This window comes from Macaca nemestrina, chromosome 9 (genome assembly GCF_043159975.1).
Source record: "Macaca nemestrina isolate mMacNem1 chromosome 9, mMacNem.hap1, whole genome shotgun sequence".
Lineage (NCBI taxonomy): Eukaryota > Metazoa > Chordata > Mammalia > Primates > Cercopithecidae > Macaca > Macaca nemestrina.
In genome coordinates this window covers 7,678,734-7,704,417 of record NC_092133.1, presented here as the reverse complement: position 1 = coordinate 7,704,417, position 25,684 = coordinate 7,678,734, and the positions used below count along the sequence as shown (strand labels likewise).

The following is a 25,684-nucleotide window of genomic DNA, read 5'->3' as shown; positions in this document are numbered from 1 at the left end:
ACAGATAGGTGTAAAGCACTTGAATAAGTACCAAGTATAAAGACACGGACCGAGATCTTAGGGAAGTTACAAAAGAGATACGAAAATAAGACACAGCTTAATGTGTACAAGGCTCAATGAGAACTGAGAAAGCCACTGAGGAAAGGAGAGTTGTGGCTTCAGGAGGCCATGGCTGAAGCTGGGGCTTGGAGTTGGAGACGTTCTCCCACATGGTAACCCTTGTTCTTAGAACAGGTGCCGTAGGGGCTCTTAGACTTCAGGCTTCCACCCCTTTCTTCCTCTCTTTCTAAAAACAGCTTAATTGAGGTATAATTGACAATGTATACAACTTGGTCATTTTTGACATGTTTACACCCATGAAAGCCTCACAACAAACAAGTGGACAAATGAATGTGTCCATCACCCCAAAGAGTTTCCTTGTCATCCTTCTCCCTTCACTCTCCCTCCAATCATCAGTCTGCTTTCTGTCACTATCAGTTTGCATTTGTCAGAATTGCATATAAGTGGGATCACGGAGTATGTACTCTGGCTGTTCTTCTTTTACTCAGAATAATTATCTAGAGATTCATCCACAATGTTGTATACATCAGTGGTTCATTCCTTTGTGCAAACATACCATTGTTTGTTTATCCTTTTACTGGTTGATGGATATTTGGGTCGTTTCTAGTTTGGGGCTCTCAAAAATAAGGCTGTGCTTTTTTTTTATTTTTTTATTTTTTTTAAATAGAGCTGCGTTTTTCTTTTTCTTTAAAAATAAAGGTGTGCTTTTGGCTACCACACAAAGCCATTCTCACTTGCGGTTCCACCTTTGGGGACGAGCAGGGGTAAAGCTTATTGGGAACGGCAGCCTCCTCCTTGGTGGCCCACCCTCTATGCTTTTTGGATCAAGGGAGTTAAAACAGTTTCTTGTCTACTGAATATGCAGCAGTGATTTTTCAATCACTTCTAATTTTTTTGACACCAATCTTGTTCACTGTTATAATTTGGACTCTTGTTGAATAAGTTCAATATGCAAGAATTCTTGTGGGTACATCAGAAAAACTTGGTGGGGAAAAACTATTAGAATGAACTCTAGCTGTAATTCACCAGGGTAGCAAGAGGGTTAAGAGACAGCAGGGAGCCATGAGGTACTCTGGGTTAAGGATCCAGTTCTCTGAAACCACAGGGTGGACAGGGCTTCCTCAGCTCAGAGGCTGGAGCAAAATGGTCAATTCTGAGAGCTCCGTGTAACTTTTAAAAATATTTTTAAGAGTAACAGGGGGCTAAAGCAGCTCACCTAAAGCCAGGTGGTGGCATTTGGAAACCATGGTGGGGATGGCGTTGGGGACCGGTATCAGGAGCCAGTTTGGGCTGCAGACCCAGTAGGGCCCCAGAAATGTGGCTGCTCTGGGTGACTGGAGGGATCACAACTCACAATATGCTGCACCATATCATGCAGGGGACACTGTGCCAACAGGATCTAGGTGGGCTTCCATGGGGGCACCATGGGACCTCCCCAGATCATCTCAAGAGACCCTCCCTCAGAGCCTGTTGATCTGGCAATGCAGACTCAGCACTTCACAGGCAGTTCCTCTAGGATCCCATTCTTATTCAATCTTGTATTGAAAATCTCATGTCTGCATGTGTGCCCTGAGCACTCACATCTATTCAAGACTCACCTTCGGTGGGTAGGAATCTGGAGGCTTCCTCATCAGGCCTTTTCCGAGGTGGCCGAGGTGAGCCTGACAGGGTTGGGAGCCACGGGGTGGCCGGGAAGGGCGCACACACCTGCAACAGAATCCCACACCTGCTGACCAAGTATGTTTCCCCTTCTCACTGACTTGAATTTTTACACTTTGCTCATAGTGGCACTCAAAAGATAGTTTACTTAGTGTGCTAAACATGCAAAGGAAAAATTACCTAACACTCTTAGGAGATTAAAAAATAAATACTGATTTTTTCCTCAAAAGCTCTATTTTGTCAAATTAGTTCTTGCACTCCATGGAAATGCAGTGTAGTGACACCTGGAAGATGATTTGTATGAAGCTGGCATTTCAGCGATAACGTCTTTGAATATATTTGGATCAAAAGGTACCCCATCTGATGAAAATATTTCAATGTCTCCATGTTGTATAAAAACTACTAACATAAGGGTGGGAGAAAACACATCAGTGGAATTCCCTGACACCCTGCTAGCTTATGTAATAAGCAGCATATTGTTGTTTGAAGGGAAGTAAAGGAGGCAGCTGATCTGGCAGAAATTTAAAACAAGAAACCCCCCCAAAAAGAACCAAGTCCCAGGTTTGTGATCCAGAAAATCTGACCTTTGCTTAAAAAAAATGAAGTGAGAAGCAGTTTGCTGTACATTTTCCGAGCCACCGTTTCTTGAACAACCTAAACCCAGGGTACCTTAGTTTTTCAATGGTGGTCTTCTTATTTGTAAACAACAGTCGTATCAAGGTCTTCCTTTTGAGATAAACCACAAATCCAGCAGCAAGAAGACACAGGATGGTCACCAGAATTCCTACGGTTAAACCTTGGTTATCTGAAACAAAACACACTGGGCTCACGGAAGGAAGCAGTTACAATGAAATATGGGAGGTATCAAGTTGACATTTATGGCAAAGTGAACTCTGAAACAACAGAAATGAAGAGAGTAAACCCTTGAGTGATGTACTAATAAACTCTCTTACTTCAAAGATCATGTTTGAGGTTCAATCTATGTTGCCATCATTCATTTCTGACAACTCTAGAACTTGCCAAACAGGAATATATAGTTGGGTAGTTGGGGCGATGGCCTGGACCACCCAGGCTCCCTGAGGTGTGACAATGGCACAGTGGACCATGGTAGCCACAGAAGGTAGCAGGGAGCCATCACCGAAACCTCACCGGAATCACAGCCATCCCCAGGCTCAAATGTTTCCAGCCCTCAGCACAGATTTGCCACCTCAAAGTGCCTTTCTTTACTCATTCTGTAGTTTTGGGTTCTGCTTTATCTTTTTTCATATTTTTAAAGAATGAGATGCTTTCTTGCTAGACATCTCAAAGTAGATAGTGAAAAAAGAAAACTCATTTAAATGAAGCACCCATGGGTTTTGCTTTGTTATGTTGGGGACTTACAAACACAGCCTTTGTGGGGGAAACCCTTTTTCTGGGAGGAAGCTGTTTTCTCTATGAAAACATGTTTTCTCTGACCTGCTGCCATTTTGTTTATTACAGTTAAGAGCCTCCTCAAGGGTAGGGAAAGGAAGGAAAAAATCAAACCATCAGATTGGTTTCTTACAGCAGCTATGGGCAGAGGCTGGGAAGGACTCTAAATGCTCAGACTTAGAGGAGGTCTACTTGTGATTTCAACCGGGCTGTGAATTTTCAGAGGACAGGGATCTTGATTCATTTGTCTTCCCACCAGCAAGGATCAGGGTGTACTTCACATTAGGTAAGTGCGCAACAGTCCTTTCAGGCTGCTGGTGATCGCCGCGAAGGTGACTGCAGTTACCTGGGCTCTCCTCAGCCCTGCCTCCTACCTGGACCCTCAGCTGGCTGTGGACCACTGCAGCAGCAGCTCCACTCCAGGGGAAGAATGTCTTTCACACCCTTTCGGTTTCTGGACCTCATCCCCCACTAACAAGGCCTATCAGGGATGTGTCTTAGCCTAAGCAAGACAGCCAACAGATGACAGTCTTGACTCACTTGTTAGTGTTACTGGAAAAGTATTGCTTCTGGTTTCCTGGCCAAAATGTCCCTCTTTTCAGAGCCTTAGCAGTGATCACAGGGGCTCTGGCTAGAGTTCTGGTGTCTCATAACAAAGCTAATTTAAAAAGTGAGCAGCAAAATTCTTGAACTATAATTTCTAGTTCCATAAAGTGAATCCATAAGTCTTCAATACATCACTCTATGAAACCGAACATTTACAGGGCCCACACCCTGAACCTGCTGCATCCCCCAGGGTTGCTCAAGCCAGAGGCTCGGGCAGTGAGTGACTCCATCTCCCTCTTCCCCATGACCAGCATGAACACTGTGTCCTGTGTCTCCTCCTGTTGGCCCAGTCCACACTCTAGGTCTGAGCCCAGCCCAGTCCACACTCTAGATCTGAGCCCAGCCCAGTCCACACTCTAGATGTTCACGCAGTCAGCTATCTCTGCTTCAGAAGGCACATTTCCCTCGCCCCCTTCAGACCTCAACAGATGAGGGTCCCCAGGAGCCCTCCTGACAATACCCTGCTGCTCCGTGAGGGTTGCTCCCCTCCCATGATGCCCTCTCTCCCCGCAGTCGTACCCCCCACTTATCATGCCATGTCATACTTGCTTAAAGTCTCTCCAGGACCCAGGAGAATGGCTGGCATGTGGCAGACAAATGAGTACTTGTTTAATGAGCCTCTGAGCCATGGCCAGGCCAAGGAGCAGCGAGCCATGCTTGCTCATGGCCTGCCTTGGTTCTGTATATGTATGCACGGGGTGGAGGCAGGGATATTTCAAACGCACTCTCTTTTATGCAATAATGGCCACAGGGGATGGAGTTAGGCTCTTCTGTTGTTTTCACTTTTTAACATTCTTATTTTTTAAATGAAGGATTGGTGACTCTGTGAGTTCCCTGGCTTTTTGCAAACCCTCAAACCTGAGTACTGCTGGTCACACATGTCTGTGCCAAAGAGCCACAGAGCTTGCCACCCTTTCTCCTGCTTTCTTCTCCAGTTTGTTTCAGTGCCATTCAGTTTGCTTGGATGGAGACGGAATGGGTGGCAGGGTCTCTGATAAATTAAAAACTAAAACCCTGCTATTTTCATATAATAAATGCGAAAAGCCATATCAGAGCATTAAGTTTCAGCCAGAGACCAGTCATCAGGGCTGTCAAGGCTGAGATGTCATTGGGGAAAGGGGACACTGGGCCCAACCCTTGCTTCTCCCCCACTGCTGTGGAGGCTCAGTGAAAGGCCAGACTTTTGAGTCCTTTTCCTACTTGCTGCAGAGCTGGGGCCTGCTAGAGTGGTAACCTGGTGCTCTCTCAGGAGTAGCATTGAAGCACGTCCACGTTTTAGCAGAAGCTCAACCAGGAACTCGCTGCCCTTCCTCGCGCTGTTTCTGCAGACGTGCCTCTGGTAGGCTGGACTTCCCCTCCTGAGCCCTGAGAACTGTGTTGTGTCTGTTGTCATGGAAACGATGGCAAAGCCACAAAGTCAATGCTGTCAGTCACCGGAGGCCTTGGGGACGCGTGACCTCCTCTGCAGCAGCTCTAGTCACAGTCTCCCATGTCATGGGAGGGCTCAGATGAGTGTCAGTGAGGCAGAAGATGCATGCTCCTGCCATCCCGCGGGCACCTGGCCCTGGCCATGCTCCCTGTTGGAGCTCTGCAGCTTCCTGCCTTGCTTCTTTCCCTCCAAAAGGGGCATCATTCAGACTTGCCCCTGAATTGCCCAATAAGAACTCAGAGGCCGGGCACGGTGGCTCAAGCCTGTAATCCCAGCACTTTGGGAGGCCGAGGTGGGCGGATCACAAGGTCAGGAGATCGAGACCACAGTGAAACCCCGTCTCTACTAAAAATACAAAAAATTAGCTGGGCGCGGTGGCGGGCGCCTGTAGTCCCAGCTACTCAGGAGGCAGGAGAATGGCGTGAACCCAGGAGGCGGAGCTTGCAGTGAGCCGAGATCGCGCCACTGCACTCCAGCCTGGGCAACAGCGTGAGACTCCGTCTCAAAAAAAAAAAAAAAAAAAAAAAGAACTCAGAGAAAACAGCACCACACCAGGACACCACTTCTAAAGGTCATCTGAGGAGAAATGGCCGTGAGTTCAAGCACAGCTGCTACTAAGAGCTGCTTGGGGGACAGGCAGACCTGTGTCTAAATCTTAGCGAGATCACATTAGGCAAAATACTTAACTTCCCTGAGCCTCAGATCCTATGTATGTGAACAAAGAATCATGCCACCTTCTTCAGAGCTGTATAAGGAGCGGATGACATCATGCGCATAAAATGTACCACATAGCACCTGCACACACCGTTCCATGTGCAGAAGCTGTTGCAGTGACTCCCTCTGCTGCTGTGACTGTCACCTTTACTAAGAGGTGGGTGTCTTTCCAGTAAGATTTTTAAAAGGCAGTAAACTTCACACCTTTTCACCCTACCACACAGATGCTGGCTTTTACAAAGTCCTTTGATACAGTGATGAAATTCATACCCATTCAGCAGTTCACTATAGAAATGACCTTAGCTAAGAAAAGTGTCACAGGCTAAGGAACTGGCAAACTCAGCCACTCAGTCAAAGCAGAGAGCAAGGAGCCTCGGAGATTGGGCAGGGATGAGAGGGGCATCTGGAAACTGTGGGAGACCCTAGGCTGTGCAGACCCACGTGGGGTCCCCACCGGGTTTCTTGTTGGCTCTACCTGCACCCACGCTGACAGCTGGCAAGCCCACTTGCCCCCAGGTGCTCAGCCTCCTCCCGCCAGGATTCAGGGGCCTCACTGACCTGCTTGCCGGATGGGGCCGCTGTCTGTGCTTCCTCCAAAGCCAAACTTGTCACAGAAGGGAGGTGCCCAGTGGGCCTCACAGTGGCAGTTCTTCCTGTTGTTGCACACCTTTCAGGGCAGAGGGGAGGGACGTGGGGTTAGGGCATACGCCGCTCTGTGCATCACCACAGGAGCATGGGGGCCATGGTCAGAGCCCCCCAAACAGTGACACAGCCAGACTCAGCACATGCCATGGTGCAAATGAGCCCAAACCTGGCACTACACACTACACAGGTGTGACCAGACCTGAGGCTGCAAAGACTCATCATCTGCCTATTAGTGGCTGTTAAGAGAGTGACGAAGATTATCTGGGTTCATCAGCTTGCTTCCCACACCCATCTCACTTCCTTCTCTATCTCCCCATCTTCCTTTTTGAATCCAGAAAACTCACTGTCTGACCACAAGGAGAAGCCCCCTCAGCAGTGAGGAGGGACCATGCTTTGTGGCTACAGACCCAAAGCCCTGGCGCACCACGGGACCTGACAGATGCTTGGCACATCCCTGTCTCCCTCAGACAGAAGGCTCAGAGAGGCTGGTGACTGCTGGGTCCCGCACCAGGCAGGGGTCCGAGGCAGGCCCCCCATTTCCTGAGCCTAGCAGGGTGCATGGGATTTCCACTAATACTTCCTGAAGCCTGTCCCCTGCAATGCCCGCCTCCTTCTTACGGAGTTTCCCAGTGGCTATTTCCTGACTCCCAGCCATACACCAGGGTGTGAATCCAACAGTGGATTCTTTTCCTTGTGAAATAAGAGAATGGTTCTGGCATGGCAAGAAAGGGAGACCAAGAAAGCCCGAGGAGGCTGTGCTTAGCCCTTGGTGGGCCCAGCTCATAGACCAGAGCATTCCATGGAGGGGCCAGGAGCCCCTGCCCACCTGGTTACCAAGGGCTACCAATGGTGGCCACTCCCAAGCCTGTCCATGCTGGTTGGACTCGTTATTGTGCCAGATGTAACTAACTGAAAGTACATGATCCAATGGAATATTACCATGAAGATGATATATATTTAATATTTTTCTATGAAAATTAGGTTGTCAAGTCCAGTCACGGTGACTCATGCCTGTAATCCCAGCAAGTGGGAGGCTGAGGTGGGTAGATCACTTGAGGCCAGGAGTTCGAGACCAGCCTCGCCAACATGGTGAAATCCTGTCTTTATAAAGAAAAAAAAAAGTTAAAAAAAATATTAGGTTGAATCCTTAGGGAACACTGGATTAAAAAAGACAAATCACTAAAAGAATTTCTGAAAAATTAGGAATGAGTGAGACAACTGCACAATGGTTGGGAAGAGCAGCAGGGGACAAGCAGGAGGCTGTTCTTGGATACTGTTGAGTGTCTAAGGTCCCCCTCCACTTAAAGAAACGAACTAGAAGTTGTTGATGATGCATTTTTGGGTGGTTTATATCAGGAAGTCAATGCACAATGACATTCAGTAAATCAATCCTAAAGGCCTCAGCTCTCTGTCAAAATATGGCTGCCAGATATTTATTTCAAGGCAAAATAAAATGTGTGGAGTATACATCTCCCATGTAATGCTTCCCTGCCTCAACCGACTTGTTTTGATGAATCAACCACCTACCCCCATTGCTTCAGATAAGAAGGCCGACTGTCAGGATGGGCTTTAATAAGTTAGAAAGTAGACTGCTATAAAGCAGAAATTGAGGAGAATTAGTTGGCATGTGGCAGAGCCTATGCCAAATATAAGTGTCTTGCCTGTTCTCTCAAAGATGCTGCTGCGGACGTACTAGCCCGAGATTCATGCCTGCCCCTCATGGCTTCTCTCAGCAACTCATGGCCATGCGCCTTGTTTTAAAACCCACATGAAGGTGCTGCCGGGAGCCTGCTCTTGTTAGGGTGGGACTGTGGCCAAGCTACCCTTCAGCAAGGCATGGCCAGCTGCTCCACCTACCCAGGAAATGTGGACCTCTCCTCTCCCATGTGTGGATGAGGCCCAGGGGTATTGGAAAGGGAGTGGTCCAGGGTCCTCAACCAGTTTGCGGCTTGCCGGCCATATTACCTTGGGCACACCATCCCCCCAGCTCAGGGCTTGGCTTCTTCAGTAAAATAATAGGACTGGACTTGATCATCTCTTAACAGCCATCAGAAAATGATCTATGATGCAATGAAGACATAAGAAGATTCCATTCTATATTGGGAGTTAGCTAACCTTACTGTCAACACACCCATCTGAGGTGACACTGTGGTCTTTATGGTTCCGGCACAATGGTAATTTACAACCCCCTCCCCCCTGCACCCCGTAATTCTGTGTAAGAATCATTGGCAAGTGTCTACAAGTTTTAAAATAAAGAATTTGGAGCCTGATTTCTGTAGAAAATGTTTCAGGAAAACAAATGAACCTCTGGTGTGGTTAATCAAGACTAATATGATTCCATTGGAAAGAATTAAGCCCATCAAGAAAAATAAATTATGTTTTAAGCAATTAGAGTTCTCTTCTACCCTAAAGGCTCTCTGAGCTAAAATAACAGCCTCCTTTAGTTGAAACCCATTGTGTGTGATTTCAAGAACATGTGTTTAATATGATCTGTTGTCCTTGTTTTAATTCCTTTTGGAAGTATTTCAGTTCAGACACTGGTTCTGAATGTTGGTAGAAGAGGAACAGCGCAGTTTGAAATGTTAATGTGAAACTCTTCATGAAGGAAGGCTGGTTTTCAAATTACTTTGAACAACAAAAATCTTTTTTTAAATCATAGAATGTTAATTCAAAAGATAATTATGGCTCAATCTGATTTTCTTTGTTAAATAAAAGTCACAATGAAAAGGTCAAAGGAAATGAATGTCTTTAGAAAAAAAATATTGCAAAGACACTAACTGCTCTGTTTAAAAAATGCTATGGATTGTGAAACCTTTTACAAAGGAATTATTTATTACTTAACTTGTTATGGGCTGGCTACTCACCCCCCTGCCGTGGCACTGCACTGTACACTCATGAACCCCAAAGACACTAATGTTTTGACATCGACGATTCAGGCAGATCTGTAAGGAGGAGGAAAACACAGCAAATATCTTAGTATTTCTCCAACTCCCCTCCCTCCGCCCCCAGCATACACACATACGTGTATTCAAACAAAAAGCAAGCAAAAGAAAGCTTGGAGAAGACCCAACCTTGTCTCAGTTAATACGGATGTAGCAAAACAATACATTTTACACTGGACTCAGGCACGGATCTTATTGCTGACTCCTCCAAACTCAGCACATTTTGAGACTAAGTTCAATGTGAACACTATGAAATTATTTTGCACTTTATGGTTTTTAATATAACTTTCAGTTGATCCTACAATTATAACTGATTTTCTTATGAGTTTTGTTTGAAGCTTGTAATGAAATCTATGTATTGCAGCATTTTTTTCTTCCATTAAAAGATACAGGAGAGGGCGAGGCTGGGCACGGTGGCTCATGCCTATAATCCCAGCACTTTGGGAGGCCGAGGCAGGCAGATCACGAGTTCAGGAGATCGAGACTCTCCTGGAAAACATGGTGAAACACCGTCTCTACTGAAAATACAAAAATTAGCTGGGCGTGGTGGCATGTGCCTGTAATTCCAGCTTCTCAGGAGGCTGAGGCAGGAGAATCGCTTGAACCGGGGAGCTGGAGGTTGCAGTGAGCCAAGATCGTGCTACTGCACTCCAGTCTGGTGACAGAGAGAAATTCCGTCTCCAAAAGAAAAAAAAAAAAAAAAAAAAATGTAGGAGAGGGCGAGACAAATTACTCCTTATCCTAGGGCCTGGATACACATAGACACAGACTCCAAAAATCCAGGGTTGAAGAGTCTTTTAAGGGAGAGATTGAAATATGGGAACTTTTTCCAGATACCGACTGACAAGTAACATCATCAATGACAGAAACCATCAGTTATGAGGCTCAGCAGTGGAAAGCGGAAAACAGACTGCTCCTTGAATTTATCAAGCTGTTGTAGTGGCAAGCATTTGCTAAATGATACTGTGCCAGCTGAAAGAGTTCAGCCTCATTTCAAAGGTGCATAATATACTCCAGCCCTTTATCTCCTATAAGATTTTACAAATCAGTGGAGTCAAATGAAGAAGAATCTAATGTTCAAATGGCAGAATAATTTTTAATCAAGTAGAACCTTCCTATGGAGGAGGTCACCATCTGACCCCAACAGGTCATATAAGGCAAGAGGCATACCCTTTGGGAGAAGTGCTGGCCCAAGCAGCACTGAGGGGATTCCCACTCTGTGGGTACGAATTCTGGCCAAGGGAATGGTCACATTCCAGCTGATAAAAGAACCTGTCCCGGATTACAGTGAACACAGCAGGACCCTCATGAGAATCACTGCTGATCCCTGAGCCATCAGAGAACCAAGGTTCTGAGATCAAAGCACATTTCATCTTGAACATGGAAAACAAATTTGATGATAAATTGAGCCCTTGGAATTGGAATGTCCAGATGCACCCGGCCCTGGCTGTTCAGGCTACAGTTTTAAAAAAAAGGTGTCAGTCAGAATGGCTGTTATTAAAAAGTCAAAAACAACATATGCTGGCAAGGCTGTGGAGAAAAAGGAACACTTATATACTGCTGGTGGAGTGTAAATTAGTTCAACCATTGTGGAAAACAGTGTAGTGATTCCTCAGAGACCTAAAAGCAGAAATTACCATTTGACCCAGCCAACCCATTACTGGGTAATACCCAAAGAAATATAAATCATTCTGTCATAAAGACACATGCACTCATACGTTCATTGGAGCACTATTCACAATAGCAAAGACTTGGACTCAACTTAAATGTCCATCAATGATAGAATGGATAAAGAAAATATGGTACATATACTCCATGGAATACTATGCAGCCATAAAAAAGAATGAAATCATGTCCTTTGCAGGAACATGGATGGAGCTGGAGGCTATCTTCCTAAGCAAATTAATTCAGGAACAGAAAACCAACTACCACATGTTCTCACTTATAAGTAGGAGCTAAATGATGAGAACACACAGACACATAGAGGGGAACAACACACACTGGGCCTATCAGAGAGTCGAGGGTGAATGAGGGAGAGGATCAGGAAAAATAACTAATGGTTCCTAGGCTTAGTATCTGGTGACGAAATAATCTGTACCACAAGCCCCCATGACACAAGTTTACCTGTATAACAAACCTGCACATGTACCCCTAAATCTAAAAGTTAAAAGGCACAATATGATTTGAGCCTAAAAAAATCAGATGTCATTTTACTGTCAGGGCTTGAATACGAACAAATGTAGGTAAGGAGACATTCAGAATGTATGAGAAGATTCACATGCTATCCTATTTCTCAAGGAAAAAGCATTTGTGGCTCAGGGTGTGTGGGGGCAAAGACAGGAGAGTGGAGACAACACTTGTCCTCAGGATTCTGTCTCTGCCTCTGTCTTTTCTTCCCTGTGTGACCTCATGTTAGTGAGTGATTTCAAGATCCTGTTGAATATGGAGTCTAAAAAGCATGTGGGCGTTGTTTCATCCTTTTCCTAAAACATTGTATTAGCTTGCTGTCATTTAGTCTGATGAGAAAGTTTGGCGAAAAAAATCAGTATGGCAGAGCATGAAAATTTCAAATTCTTTTTTCAAAAAAAAAAAAAAAAAGCTTCACTTTATTTCTAAACCTCAAAATATCTCCATGTATCTTTCTCCCTGTTCTCTGAAAGGACTCCCTTCTGGTTTTGAGTTTTTCCCACTGCTTTCCCTCTCCTATTCTTCTCTCTACAGGGTCTGTAAAAATACATCTGATTTCCCTTTCTGTCCAGGTGAGGACAAGCCCCCAAGAACTCTGTGCTAAAAACCAAGCCACATATCCAAAACCAATAGAATATGCGATTGTATTTCTTTCCAAAGTAATTTTCTGGCTAGAAGTCCTCATGCCACCTGGAGTGTAGAAATGACTTATTAACACTCCAGGCCTAAGAAGACAGGCTTCATTTTCCCCATTCTGCATTTTAATAGTCAGACCAGGATCTAGGATTTATTGACTTTTTCTTCTAGGTGCATCTGAGAAGAAGTAGATTTAAGAAAACAAACAAACGCTGTAACCCAGTTCTTGCACAGGCCGTTTTTCAGTGGGCCCTGTTCCAGACTTACATTTATGATCCAAGCAAACATTTGGGCCTTACTTTTCCATCTGCACACTTTGTGCCTGCAAGCACAAGCCCAGGGTCCGGCATGTCATCGCCCAAGTACACGTGGGTCCCCCGGCACAGAATCCGGCCTCCTTCCTGCAGGGGGATGTTTGTTTCTATGGAAACAGCATTGGTACCAATGACTGGCCGGCTGGCACCTCCTTGACACTGGATTTTTCCACATTTAGCATCTCTGGAAGGGTAAGAACAAACAATTCCCAAAGAGAAACCGTTTGGAACCAACCCTATGCAATGTGGGAAGGTCAGAGCAAAGACTTTGCCAGGATGTCTGGATTCCATACCTCATCTCGCATTTGGCAAAGGAACTCTTTGAGACTTTGCCACAGTTGCCATAAGGATCACCTGCAGAATTGACTCTCTCAAAGCAGATCCCAGGGGCAGGTTTAGCACCTGAAACAGAAGCAGAACTGCATTTTCATCTCCTGCAGGTGTTTTTAATGTTTTTGTTTGTTTGTTTTGTTTTGTTTTGTTGCATGGCTCTAGGCCTCTCAAATGGTTAAGGGGAGACATGTTCGAAGCAATCACACCCAGCGTCTGCCCTGACTCATGGTGGGAGCTGGCCAGGGGAAGCCAAGGGTGTCAACAGCTCACATCCTCTCTTGACTCAGCACATGGCAAAGCATATGTTTCAATGCTTACTCTTCCTTAGGTCTGCTCTCTGGGCTCATGGCATGTGTGGCCTCTCAGGAAATGAGGCCTGGCTGTGGGATGAGATCCGATCCAGGGCAAAAAGGAGGTGGCTGGCTGGCTGGCTGCAGGGAAGGGGAAGCTTGCCCTCTTTAACAACATCCCACACAATTCCGGTGAGAAAATGCAAGCCAGGGCAGGCTCCAAAGGAGCAACGAAGATACCTTCTGCAATAATTTTAGTCCCACAAAGCTCCCTGTAAGAGCAAGTCCTACCTTCTATTAATACCTTCTATTTTATTTGCAAGGCAGAGATTTCTCTCAGAGGCCATGGAGTCACAAACCCTGGTAATCCCTAGGTACAGCATGACGGGTCCCAGCAGAGAGGGTCATGGCAACCAGAGAGCTCAGAAATGGCCATTTTTAGCACATCTTCCAGCCATGGAAAGAGAGCACATATAATCAGGGTTTGTAGCCAAAGCTCTGGAGGACTCCTGGGCATAGTGATGTCTGTTGAAGACTATTGAGCAAGTCAAGAAAACATGTCACATTCTTCAGAACAAACCATGCCCTGCGGTGCGGTCCTTTTTCTCTCCCTCGTTGGTGTCCTGTTTGGGCACTTTATCTCACGTTGCTTCTGATGGCCAGGACGCTGACACTGCAGAGCCCCACTCTGCCTCCTGCCCTTCTCTGCTCCCTACCGCGGGGAGACTTTATTTGCCTTCCAAGGTGACAATGGATTTAAGATACCTCCTCCCAGGGAACAGAAGATGTTCTTATTACTGAAAACATCCCCCTTCTTTAGCCTGCACCTGATACCTCATCAGCTACTAGCAGACATGATCATCTCATTAAACACACACACGCCACACCACCTTGGCACCATTTGAAGTGAGCAGTGTGCTCAGCGCTCAGCCTCTGCAATGAGCCAGCCTTACACCTCTCCTTTTCCCATTCTTTTATAAGTCACGTTAGAGAAACTTCCGCAACCTCCTTTTTCAGGGGCACTACCCCAGACTGGACACAGTTCTCTATCATGGAAAAAGATGAGGTTCCTAGCTCCTCCCATCGCATTCCCTTTCCTTCCACCTGATCCACATCTGCCTTGCCCACAGCAGGATGACACCACCGACACACTCAGCCCACAGCAGGATGACACCCCTGACACAGCCCACAGCAGGATGACACCACCGACATACTCAGCTCACAGTAGGACGACACCACCGACACACTCAGCTCACAGTAGGATGACACCACCAACATACTCAGCCCACAGTAGGACGACACCACCGACATACTCAGCTCACAGTAGGATGACACCACCGACACACTCAGCTAACAGCAGGACGACACCACCGACATACTCAGCCCACAGTAGGACGACACCACCGACACACTCAGCTCACAGTAGGATGACACCCCTGACACAGCCCACAGCAGGATAACACCACCGACATACTCAGCTCACGGTAGGACGACACCACCGACACACTCAGCTCCTGTCTAGTAGGGACCTGATTTGTCCGCATTCTGCCCTCTTTTTCTCTTTCATCTCTCTGTCTGAGCAGGGAAGGATGGGGAAGGCGAGCCTCAGTGTGGAACCTGCACTTTGTACTTAATTTCATCCTGTTTGGTGGCACTTTTGATCAAAGTACTTGGATCTGATTGATCAAAGTAGTTTGGAAAAACTGGCATCTAGAATAGGAACAATGCAACAGTTGTTTGTGTGTTTTTGCACACACCCTATGTATTTGTTACTTGCCTAACTCTATCTCCTTCCCATCCATCCTTCTTTCCCTCTTCTTTCCTCCTTCCTTCCCTTCCTACTTCCTTCCATCATCCATTTATCTACCCATCTATCCATTTATCCATCCATCCATCCACCCGTCCAGCCAGCCAGCCAGCCAGCCATCATGTTGTAGGCTTCAATCAGACACACATATTTATTCAGCACCTACTATCTTCCAGACATTGCTAGTATAACAGGGACCAAACTGGACAAACCTCCTGCTTACCTGAAAATTGCAAGGAGAAACAGAAAGAAAACAAATGCTTATGTTCCTCTAAAGTCCAGTGTTAGGGAATGCTATGAAGGTAGAAACAGAGTAGGAGGGTTCGGGGGACTGTTGCTCTTAAAGGCAGGCTGGTCAGAGAAGTCCTCTTAGAGAAGACATCAGGAGCCGAATCCTACCATTTAATCCTACAAGGTAGGTCTCATTATTCCATTTTATGGACAAGAAAATGAGGACATCAGAGGTTAAATATATTGCTTAGATTCACATAGGTATTGAAGGCAGAATCATCTAAAGGTGAAGCCGGGCTTCTGTGCTGTTCCCTCCTGTGCTCCATCCTCACAGGTGCTGGACCCTGCACTGGGTCTCAGGCGTAGAGAGCAGATTAAGACCTGGCCCTGCAGCCCAAGCAACAGCAGGTTCAGTGGCTGTGGGGTGTGCTGCAGCTGCTCATGGAAGCGCTAATAAAATGGGGCAGGAAATGGCTCTGTTGCTTCTTTCCCTACTTCATAAGACCAGGACTCGGAAATACAAGCAGCTCCTAGTGATTGCTTAGCTCCTAGGAAATGGGTGGGTGGAGTTGACATCACTGTGCCATTGCACACAATGCTATTCGGATGTCCTAGTTTCTGCTACCTTTATTATAAAGTAATTTCTTTCCTGGGAATTGTGACCACTTAAAGAATACATATACCATGGTGCAATTCAAATGTGCCAGTTGATAAATTTGTTTTCCTTATAGGGAGCTCTAAAGAGACTTTGAGCAGTTTTAGACACGTGAGCTCACAAACAGCTCAACGGCAGCCTGGGAGGAGAGTTAGATGAGGTTGGACTGAGGAGTACAGAAGGATAAACACAGAGAGAGGAAGGGGGAGAGAGGAAGGGGGAGAGAGAAAGGATGAGCGAGATCAACATCAACAGGGACTGAAGACACTGCAAATGTACCGGCGAAGCAAAGGGGAAGCTTCATACACGAATACCAGATAAAGGGCTATTGTTAAGATAGGAAGTCAAGCAAAGGCATGGAAACAGTGTGTAATCAAGTATAAAAGCATTCTGGAAGTGAAAACACTGGATCTCTACTTGGGAATCCAAAGCCGAAACACACTGAGCCTTCTGGGTCAGAGTGTGATGTGGTTTAGATCTGTGTCCCCACCAAGTCTCATGGAGAATTATAATTCTCAGTGTTGGAGGTAGGGCCTGGTAGGAGGTGACTGGATCATGGGAGCAGTTTCTCCTGAATGGTTTAGCGCCATCCCCTTGGTGCTGTTCTTGGGATAGTGAGTCATTGAGATCTGGTCGTTTAAAAGTGTGTGGCACCTCCCTCTTCCTTCTCTCTCTTGCTCTCACTCTGGCGTGTGGTGTGCCTGCTTCCCCTTCACCTTCTGCCATGACTGTAAGCTTTCTGAGGCCTCCCCAGAAGCAGAAGCCACTCTGCTTCCTATAAAGCCTGCAGAACCAAGAACCAATTAAACCTCTTTTCTTTATAAATTACGCAGTCTCAGGTATTTATTTATTTATAGCAGTGTGAGAACAGACTAATACAGGGTGTGCTTATGATTTTAATGCCGCAAATGCTGGTGGAGCGGCACAGCTCAGAAAACCAGGTGTGTGTAAGATGCAATGCCTTGTTTACCAGTAACGCAGAAGCATGGTACACGCCCCAGCAGAGAGCCACCTGGCATTTCAGGAGCGCCACCATTCTCCCAAAGACAAACCCTCAGAAAGGCTTATGGCCAATTTGAATATGTGAATTTTACAAACACAGACGACACAGTCAAACATCATCTTCTAATATGCTGTCAATTAACAATAATGAGAAACAATCACATTTTAATTTAGATTGTCTTATAAAAACTCCCCCACATTGTGGAACAATTTTACTGAGATTATATTTCCTTTGGTCTCAGTCTTTTTATTTTTATTTATTTATTTAGAGACAGAGTTTCGCTCTTGTTGCCCAGGATGGAGTGCAATGGTACGATCTCGGCTCACTGCAACCTCTGCCTCCCGGGTTCAAGTGATTCTCCTGCCTCAGCCTCTCATTTAGCTGGAATTACAGGTGCCCACCACCACGCCTGACTAATATTTTGTATTTTTAGTAGAGATGGGGTTTCACCATGTTGGCCAAGGTGGTCTCGAACTCCTGACCTCGGGTGATCCACCTGCCTCAGCCTCCCAAAGTGCTGGGATTACAGTCGTGAGCCACCATGCCCGGCCTGATCTCAGTCTTCTTGTTTTCCATGGCACATTCCCTGCACTTCCGGCTTTCTCAGGATGCTGACATTTTTTCTTCTGTTATCACTGGAAGTATTGTTTCTAGGTTCGAGTACCCATTCTTCCAACAGTGAGCACTTTCTCTGTTAGCCCAGTGGGTGTATATTCATGACCTCCACAACTAAACCACCCACTCTATTGCTTATCAAAGTGAACCCTTAAAAGCTTCTTACCAGAATAATCAAAATGGGATGAAGTCACAGCCGAAGAATAATATTTAAGCATGGGATAGATGCTTTTTTTAAACCTGATTTTGTCAGGCAGCCTTGATGAACCTGCGTGGATGCAGGATGATGAGTGCCAAAGCTCCTTCCCACCTGCTCTGTGATATCCAAAAGGTGTGGCTGAGAGAGTGACAGGTCAGTGATCAGTGATTCTTTTTGCTGGGTACTTTCAGGAGGAAGCCTTGTTTTATAGCTGGGCATGTATGGGATCTAAGAAGAATGTAGAATGCCTCTCAGTCTTCAGGCTTTTTAGAATGCCCCCTCCTGTCTGATTGATAAACTCAGTGACCACGCTTCAGAGTGGGAAGAACAAAGGCTTGGAACTCGGGCTGATCTGGCATTCAATGTCCAAAAGGCCTTGTTGTACAAGCTCTCGAGGCTCTGTCCCCTCATCTGTAAAATGGGGACAAGGACCTGACTCAAAGGTGCTGTAGAGTTGAGTCAGTGTGTAGAGCTCCTGGCATGTGGCAGGCCCCTAGGAAACCCAAATGATAATGAGGACCACCTTGGGCTGTGGGGAAGGCGTAGCTTCTGGACTTTAGGGCTGGGGGTGTGTGTGGGGGAGAAGAGAACTCCTTGTACCAGCCCCTGCTCGTATCACTTACCACACCTGTAATGATTCATGATCACGTCAGTAGGGGCTTTATATCCATCTCCCTCACATTTTATGGTCCCCAGGCCCTTACACATTAAGGGGACCTAGTAGAGACTGTGGGCTAACCAGATGCCTCAGGAAATGAGAAGGAAAGGGAATCTCATCTGAAACCCTAATAGTTTTTGCACATCTTTTGCATATAAATCAGAACGATCATCGAGCACAAGGATTTCAACTTCCCTGCACCCATCCCTTTACTCCTTTCAATGTGTGCGGTTCCCTGCGGCCCCCAAATCCCAGCTGGTTCTGGGAACCCTCCTGGCCTGCCCTGGGCTGGGCCTCCAGACTCCTCCTGAGTCAGCACCCAGTGCCATGTTGAAAGAGGCAGCAGGCAACCCCGGGCAAAAGCCTTGAGTCTGACTTCTCTTTATGCCACTCAACCCTAGGAACAAAGATCATTTTCCTGTCATTCCTCTTTGCTCTTAACACACACACACACTTTAACTGAACGACACCTTTTAGATCATCAGTGGGCCACTTGTAATTAAAGTATGGTGCTGGACACAGCACGCAGTATCATCTTCGATCCTTATAACCACCCCGTAAGGTCTACATTCTCCCCATTTCAGAGATTTTTCACTTAGCCTCAGCATTTTAGCAAGTTGCCGAAGATCACAATGTAAACGGCAAAGTTGGGTTTGGCTCATGGGTTTAAAGCCAAAACTCATGATCCAGCCTTGATCCTGTACAGCCTTCCTCTTAGAAACCCCCTACTTGGCCACAGACTCCTGTCCCTGCCATCCTTTACCTCTTCAGAACCACCAACATATTCTTCTGTAATCCACCTGTTCGTGGTGTCAACTCCATCTCCACCAAATCTTTTTCCAAAACATCTCCTGACAGGTGAGGACACCAGCCACCTCATGCTCATGTCTCAGGTGCTGAACTGACCTGGGTCACAGCCTACCCCTGGCACCCGAGCATGCGCAGTGAGATTTCCCTTTAAAACTGGGACAATGGAGGCAGGCAGCAGATATTTGTATGCTTTTTGTTGCATCTATACTGATTCAGGGAAAGAAATGAAAAATTTGGAGTAGAATGACTTGGAAACCTCTGAGGAAGTAGTTCCTCAAGAAATAAATCTCAGTGAAGTTTGGCCAGTAAAACGGACTCCACTCTGCTATTAATTCATCCAGTGGCTCGAACGATGCGAGGTTCTAAAGGTTAACCTTCTGTCTCTACCTCCAGGAAGGCAGTAACGGTCACCTTCTAAGAGTTTCATTCATTTCAGCTTTCACCCAAAACATGAGGGAGTGAGGGATGCCATGTCACGCTTTACTGCTGAAATATGGCCAGGACATGATGTCCCCAGGGCACAGCAATGATACGGCTCACTGCCACATGGCAAACAAAACGCACATTTGCAGGAGAGGCAGGCCATGATTTCATCAGCCATGTAAACATGATAGGACAGATGCATTTCTCTATGGAATCAAAGGTCTGAATGCATACTCCAACCCCTGTCATCTACTTTGTTCATTCTCTTCTCTGGAGGATGAAGAAAAGTGGCTATGATAACTCACGGGAAGCCCCAACAGATGTGATCTTTTGCGTCCTTCTATCAGCCCTCTGAAACTGCCGCTGCTTTAATTTGGTAGTGGCGGTGAGGGTTGCAGGAAGGTGGGAGGAAGATGGAGCAGAGCCCTGTTTACAATGCTTACTCTTACCCAGTTGGCTAGGGTGCCTTGCCCTGGAGTCTCCAGGCTGTAATGAGAAATCTCCCATGAGGAACACGGATGTTTAAAGGCCGAGGGATTTAAAATGAACCAAACTTCTAAGGACACAGTGGCCAAAACTTGGTCCTGTTTGCAACACGCCCCTGCTGCCCTGAATTCCGATGTTAGGTTGTAGGATGGTAGCACCGTGGGCTCTGGGCCACTTCCTGGGGCCAGGGAGCTGCCAGTTAGTGGTCGCCAGAGTGATTCAGCACAACTCCTTCCAGAACCACATACTGGCCACACCCCTCCAGGGTGGAATCTACCTGTGTGGTAAGAGGTTGTTTTGGGAGCTTGGAGCAGCAACAGCACTTTGTGAACATGGATTGTGGGGGTAGGAGACGCAGGGTTGTTTATTATTTTGTTCAACACCTCTCCCATATCCCTTCTTCTAGGAACAAGAACATTTTCCTTATGGGAAATCCATTTTACATGGTTTATTGGAGCTAACTTTCCTATCCAGTGGCAGAGGTATGCACATAAGCTTGAACCCTTGAATCTGAGCGGTCCATCCCACAGGTTATATGATCAGGTCAATGCTGGGCACATGACCAAAACCAGAGGAGTCAGCGTCTTCCTTGGAACTTGATGCCTGAGTCAGCTGGATGAGGGTCCAGGGCTCCTGTGTCCTTCAGGGCTCTCCTCTGCCCCCAGCTTTGCCATGGAGGCTAGGATTGGCCCTCCTTTCCCTCCTCCGAAGGTTGTCCTCCTCTTTTATTTACCACATTGCTTTTGCCTCCTGGGAGGCCCAGGGCTCCTGCCTGTGGGCAGGGATGGTGCCTCGGGCCAGCGCAGAGCAGATGTGTTCCAAGAACGAGTGAGTAAAAAGCCATTTGGGGAAAGCACATCATGTCTCCAGTGCCCTTCCCGGAGGAAGTCAACGGTGGTTCTGCAAACACAGCAGCCTGGGCAAATGAACACTGTCTGCTGGTTATCTTTTCTCTGACTCTGGATTTCCACTTATTCATTGACATCAAATGAAGTATTACTGTGGGATCTTACGTAAGGTCATAAAAAGACAGACGTTTTACTTCCTGGAAAGGTAAACTGTTATTCCTTCAAAGTTCAGGAAGAAAACGTACAAGCAGGGAAACCGAAGGGGGCTGAGTGCCGACCTTGGGAGCAGATGCAGCTCCAGCACTAAAAGAAAACGTCATTAAAGGCAAGAGGCTCAAAGGCACGGAGCCCGCAGACAACTCTCTGCGCACCCTGCCTGTCCAGAACCTGCTGATCCCAGTCAGGACGGCGGAGGAGGGGCCCGCAGAGTGCTTCCCGTGGCTTCTGTGCGTTAGCTGCCATCTGGCGTTTGTCTTAGAGACAGAATGGTCAGTAATTCAAAAAGTGCAAATGACTTCTATCCACTTGTAAGATGTTATAAAGGTACAGATTCGGTTCGAAGCTGCTGCCTTAAAAAATGTCTGTCTTCGTGAAGACAAGAGATTTCACATTTCTTAGAAAGAATGACAATGGTGTTCTTATCACTACCATATTACATCAGTTAGAGCCTTTGAGTCCTGAATAATGGAACACTTAGAAATTTTGCCATTATCAAAAGATAAAATTTAGGCTTTCAGAGGGAATTTTGACACCATACTGTATTTTATAATTATGTAGAAAGTGATGGATTTTAATTACCAGTTTTATCTTCAGAGTGCTATAACTTATATTTGTAATTGTAGTTTGGAAGTTCCCAATGTCATTATGTTTTTTTTTTGAAAGAGAAATGATGGCATCTTGAATTAAGCCCACAATTTACTCAATCTAATCTTACTTAAAATGACTCTATTATGCAAATATACTTCTCCAGTTCAGTCAAATCAGCTCCTCCTTCCCTCTGTCACTGATTTCCCTGACCCCTGCCACTAACATCCACAGACAAAGGCATTTTTACAAACAACTGGAGACTGTATTGTTCTTCCCATCTCTCTTCTTCAGACGGACCTTTGTATTCTTCAGAAAATGAAGTCCAAATGAACAAATTTTATCATTTCTTTCTCGCTTGATAGGACAAAAGGGAGACTTTCCTGACTTCTAAACAATACAACTTCTGGCAAAAAAAAAATCTTTTTTTCCCATCTGTGGCCACAGGAGTTGTAGGTGATTCATAAATGCACTGCCCCAAGTGGGTCACAATAAACCAAGCTCATGTAAACCAGCTTTGCAGATAAACACTGAGTATTCACCAGCCCATAAAAATGCTCTGGCCAGCTCACACTGCAGAAATCAAACGACATTAGATTCTGGTGAGTGATAAAATAGAAAAAGCTAACACATTTCAGGAATTCTCTGATGCCAATTGTTTGTGACTACAGATGTGTAGTTATCTCTAAGATTAATTGCCAAGGAATATTTTCTGTAACCATGCTAGTGGTTCTGACAAACAACATTGGTAAAAGTAAATTTGCTACCTAAATAAACATATCCAGCTATATTTCAGAAGGAGTAAAGGTCATGTCATATTGACAGAAAATCTTTGTAGATACTAAGACTAAACCGGGCAAAGAGAGCTAAACGCCAACCACACAGTTTGAACTGTGAATAACATTTGTGTGTTTGAAATCAACATAGGAAGTCTTGAGATACAAGATTTGCGGGACAAAAATCAGTGAGAAAAAAATTATACTCCTAGCCAACGAGAACGTACATTATCAACAACAAAAACAATTAGAACAACAGATAAATGAACAAAAAACCCAAAAGGCATTCTCAAAGTGTATTCCTTTGCCAGTTAGAAGTTGCAGGCATGTGTTTTGAATTTTCTATTGCTTTATTTGTAGAAAGATTTGGAAGCAGGATTATTTTATTGAAATAGAATGCCAGATTGAGAAAAGCCCATTTCAAAAGGGAATCGTTATTTGGAAGGAAGGGCTTCATCCAGTTAGTGTTTGGGTCGCCAGATCTGGACGGTGAGTAACGGACATCCTGAATATAACTGGAGAATTCTGGACAACTCAGCAATTCAGCCAGGTCACTAGGGTGCAAATGTCAAGGGCCGGTGGGGCAAGGATTCAAGGACTCAAGGGCTCCTGGAGCTCTGAGTTACTGCGTTTCCCAGGAGGCCTACGATGACCCCAGTGCATACGTGATCCAGATCCTGAAGCATTTGCTCCTGGGCGGGGAAATACTGCAAATGCAAACTTGACAATAAGTTTTCCTTTCTGAATCACGAAAAGCTAATTCAAACCAACCACTGTAACAAAGCATTGAAATGTTCTCAATGGTATATCTGGCTGGCCACGGGCCTGGCTGAGGAAGTCACCTCCGCTCCCAGGACTGCGTTTGTCTGGGATCCATGCCTCCCGGGAGGATATTGTGATGGCTTCACATCCGCGCTCCCCTCCAGATCCAGGCAGGAGTGCGCAGGGACTGTGGGAAGTGTGTCACTCTGGCAGAGTCAGGGCTCTTGAGTCAGCATCTTACACAGAACAGGACGTCAACAAATACTTGACAAATGAGAGAATGGTGTGGCAGATGAGGATCTCTGCTCTCCAAGTCATAGCCCAAGCTCTACACACACAGAACTACCGGAACTTGCCCTGGTTGGCCCCACTGTCCCTGTGTGCCCTGAGCTGTGCTGTTCTGTATACCGGAAATATCCCTCTTCTTCCACCCCTGGCAAACCACGATTCCATGGCAACCTTGTCTTCAAAGCCTCTGAGCTGGCTGATTTCCTCCACCCCAACATATCTGGCCTATGACCCTCTTATAGCCCGTTTTACAGACCCCAAGGATTTGAGTATCTTGCTCACTAGTCTAAGCTTCCTGGGAGTGCAGCTTCGTCTTATTTACAGAGTTTAGATTTACTAGGAGCTCTGCATCTAGCATAGAACCACATATATTACATGGAATAGATCATAGGCTATGTTAGAGGACAACAGACCCTTGGGGTAGGTAGATCACTATCCTCATTTTACAGATGAGGCACAACAAGGTTGAGCAATTTGCAGAAGGTCCCTTGCTAGTAAGTGGTCTGTTCAATGCTTGTGGCTCTCCCAAAACGCCCACATCCTTATCTAAAACCTATGCACATGTTATCTGACATGGCAAAAGGGACTTCGAAGATGTGATTACTTTTAGGATCTTGAGGTGGGAAGATCACCCTGGACAATCTGAGTAAGCCTGATAGAATCACAGGGGCCCTCATGAGAGGAAGGCAGGAGAGTCAGTGTCAGGGAAAGGGATATGACTATAGAAGCAGAAGTCAGAGAGAGACAGAGATTTGCAGATGCTGTGCTGTTAGCCTTGAAGATGGAGGAAGGGGCCATGAGCCAAGAAATGCAAGTGGCCTCTAAAAGTTGGGAAAGGCAAGGAAACGGATGCTCCCCAGAGCCTCCCAAAGTAATGCTGCCTTGCCAGTTATCTTAATTTCAGGATTTCTGACCTCTAGAACTGTAAGATGAAGCATTTGTAAGCCATTAAGTTTGTGCTAATTTGTTAGAGCAGCCATGGGAAACTCACACAGGGCCTGTAAACTGGAAACCAGGTGGAAACACTGACAAGGGGAGGAAGGAGCATACTGCACTCCTGAAGGAGGTGGTCAAAGGCCCATTCTAAGAGCTCCCTGGCATCAAGGGCTTTCCCTGCTCTCTGCTCTCCTGACGAAGTCTGTATAATGATCTGAAGAACTGAGAAGCGGTGGGCAGGACTGACCAAAACCCAGAAAGTCACAAGTCCAAGGTGGCTCCCCAAGCCTGGTCTCTGTGTTATGGCTTCCAGGAACACTGAGCCATCTCCTCCAAGGTAAAGCCTCTTCACCAAAACACGTTTGTTACCAATAGTCCTGACGCCATGGATGTTCCATGCTGTGTGCAGTGGCCACACCCACCACCACCCCAGCAAAGGCCTCCTAGTTACCAGGGAGAGTGGATGGGAGAGAGCAGAGCTAAGCCAGGAGTTCCCAGGGAAGCCCCCTCCTTAGGAAGAGGATGTGGCTACCCGGGTACTCAGACCTCCAGCCTCCCACTCCATCGTAGGGATGATGAGAGCCCACGCAGGTAACTTCCTATTGCTCTTGCTTTTGAAAAGCTCAGTCTGTGGGTCAGGTTGTCAGTGTGCCTGCCTGTCTGGTTCTCTCTCTGGTCAGGCAGCTGACCAGTCTGTGGGTCAGGTTGTCAGTCTGTCTGCCTGTCTGGTTCTCTCTCTGGTCAGGCAGCTGCAAAAGGACTAGTTTGATGAGATAATAAATACCAGCCTTGGTCACCATGAATCAGAGGCACACAGCCAGCTGAGTCACACACTGGGGGTGGCTCAGACAGCACTGTCGAGTTCCATCTGACCTCACTCTGGAAACGGGGCCAGCTGTTCGAAAATGGCAGGGCATTAAGGAACATATTTCACTCCCAAAGCTCCAAGTGCTGTGTGTGCTCTGGCCACAAAATGCTTTTTGGAAAGGAACGTCATCACGGCCCTTGTAACTCAAGAAAAGGAGACTGCTGATTCTGGAGAAAGGCTGGGAAGGGGATGGCACTAGGGATGCATGAAGCCATGAAGATCTGGCCTGCAGCAGTAGCCGCAGTCCCAAAGTGACCTCACTTTGCTAAATGGTGCCTGAAGTCACTAAA

The 25,684-nt window shown here is 46.3% G+C and overlaps 1 protein-coding gene across 3 annotated transcripts in view; it reads right to left on the bottom strand.

Moving 5' to 3' along the window:
* The window catches only part of LOC105471414 (ADAM metallopeptidase domain 12), a 398,606-nt gene that overhangs the window by 36,900 nt on the left and 336,022 nt on the right, over positions 1 to 25,684 (bottom strand). For 2 of the 3 annotated variants that reach the window (XR_011607578.1, XM_071068931.1), the window contains exons 15-20: positions 12,896 to 13,004; positions 12,588 to 12,786; positions 9,388 to 9,465; positions 6,437 to 6,545; positions 2,389 to 2,524; positions 1,659 to 1,767 (exon numbers count right to left, since the gene is read on the bottom strand). Coding sequence is in view for 2 of the 3 variants with exons in the window: in XM_071068931.1 (XP_070925032.1) it covers positions 1,659 to 1,767; positions 2,389 to 2,524; positions 6,437 to 6,545; positions 9,388 to 9,465; positions 12,588 to 12,786; positions 12,896 to 13,004 (740 nt within the window). In the remaining variant the exon portion in view is untranslated. The remainder of the gene's footprint in view (positions 1 to 1,658; positions 1,768 to 2,388; positions 2,525 to 6,436; positions 6,546 to 9,387; positions 9,466 to 12,587; positions 12,787 to 12,895; positions 13,005 to 25,684) is intronic. The other variant, XM_071068932.1, reaches the window with a different exon arrangement.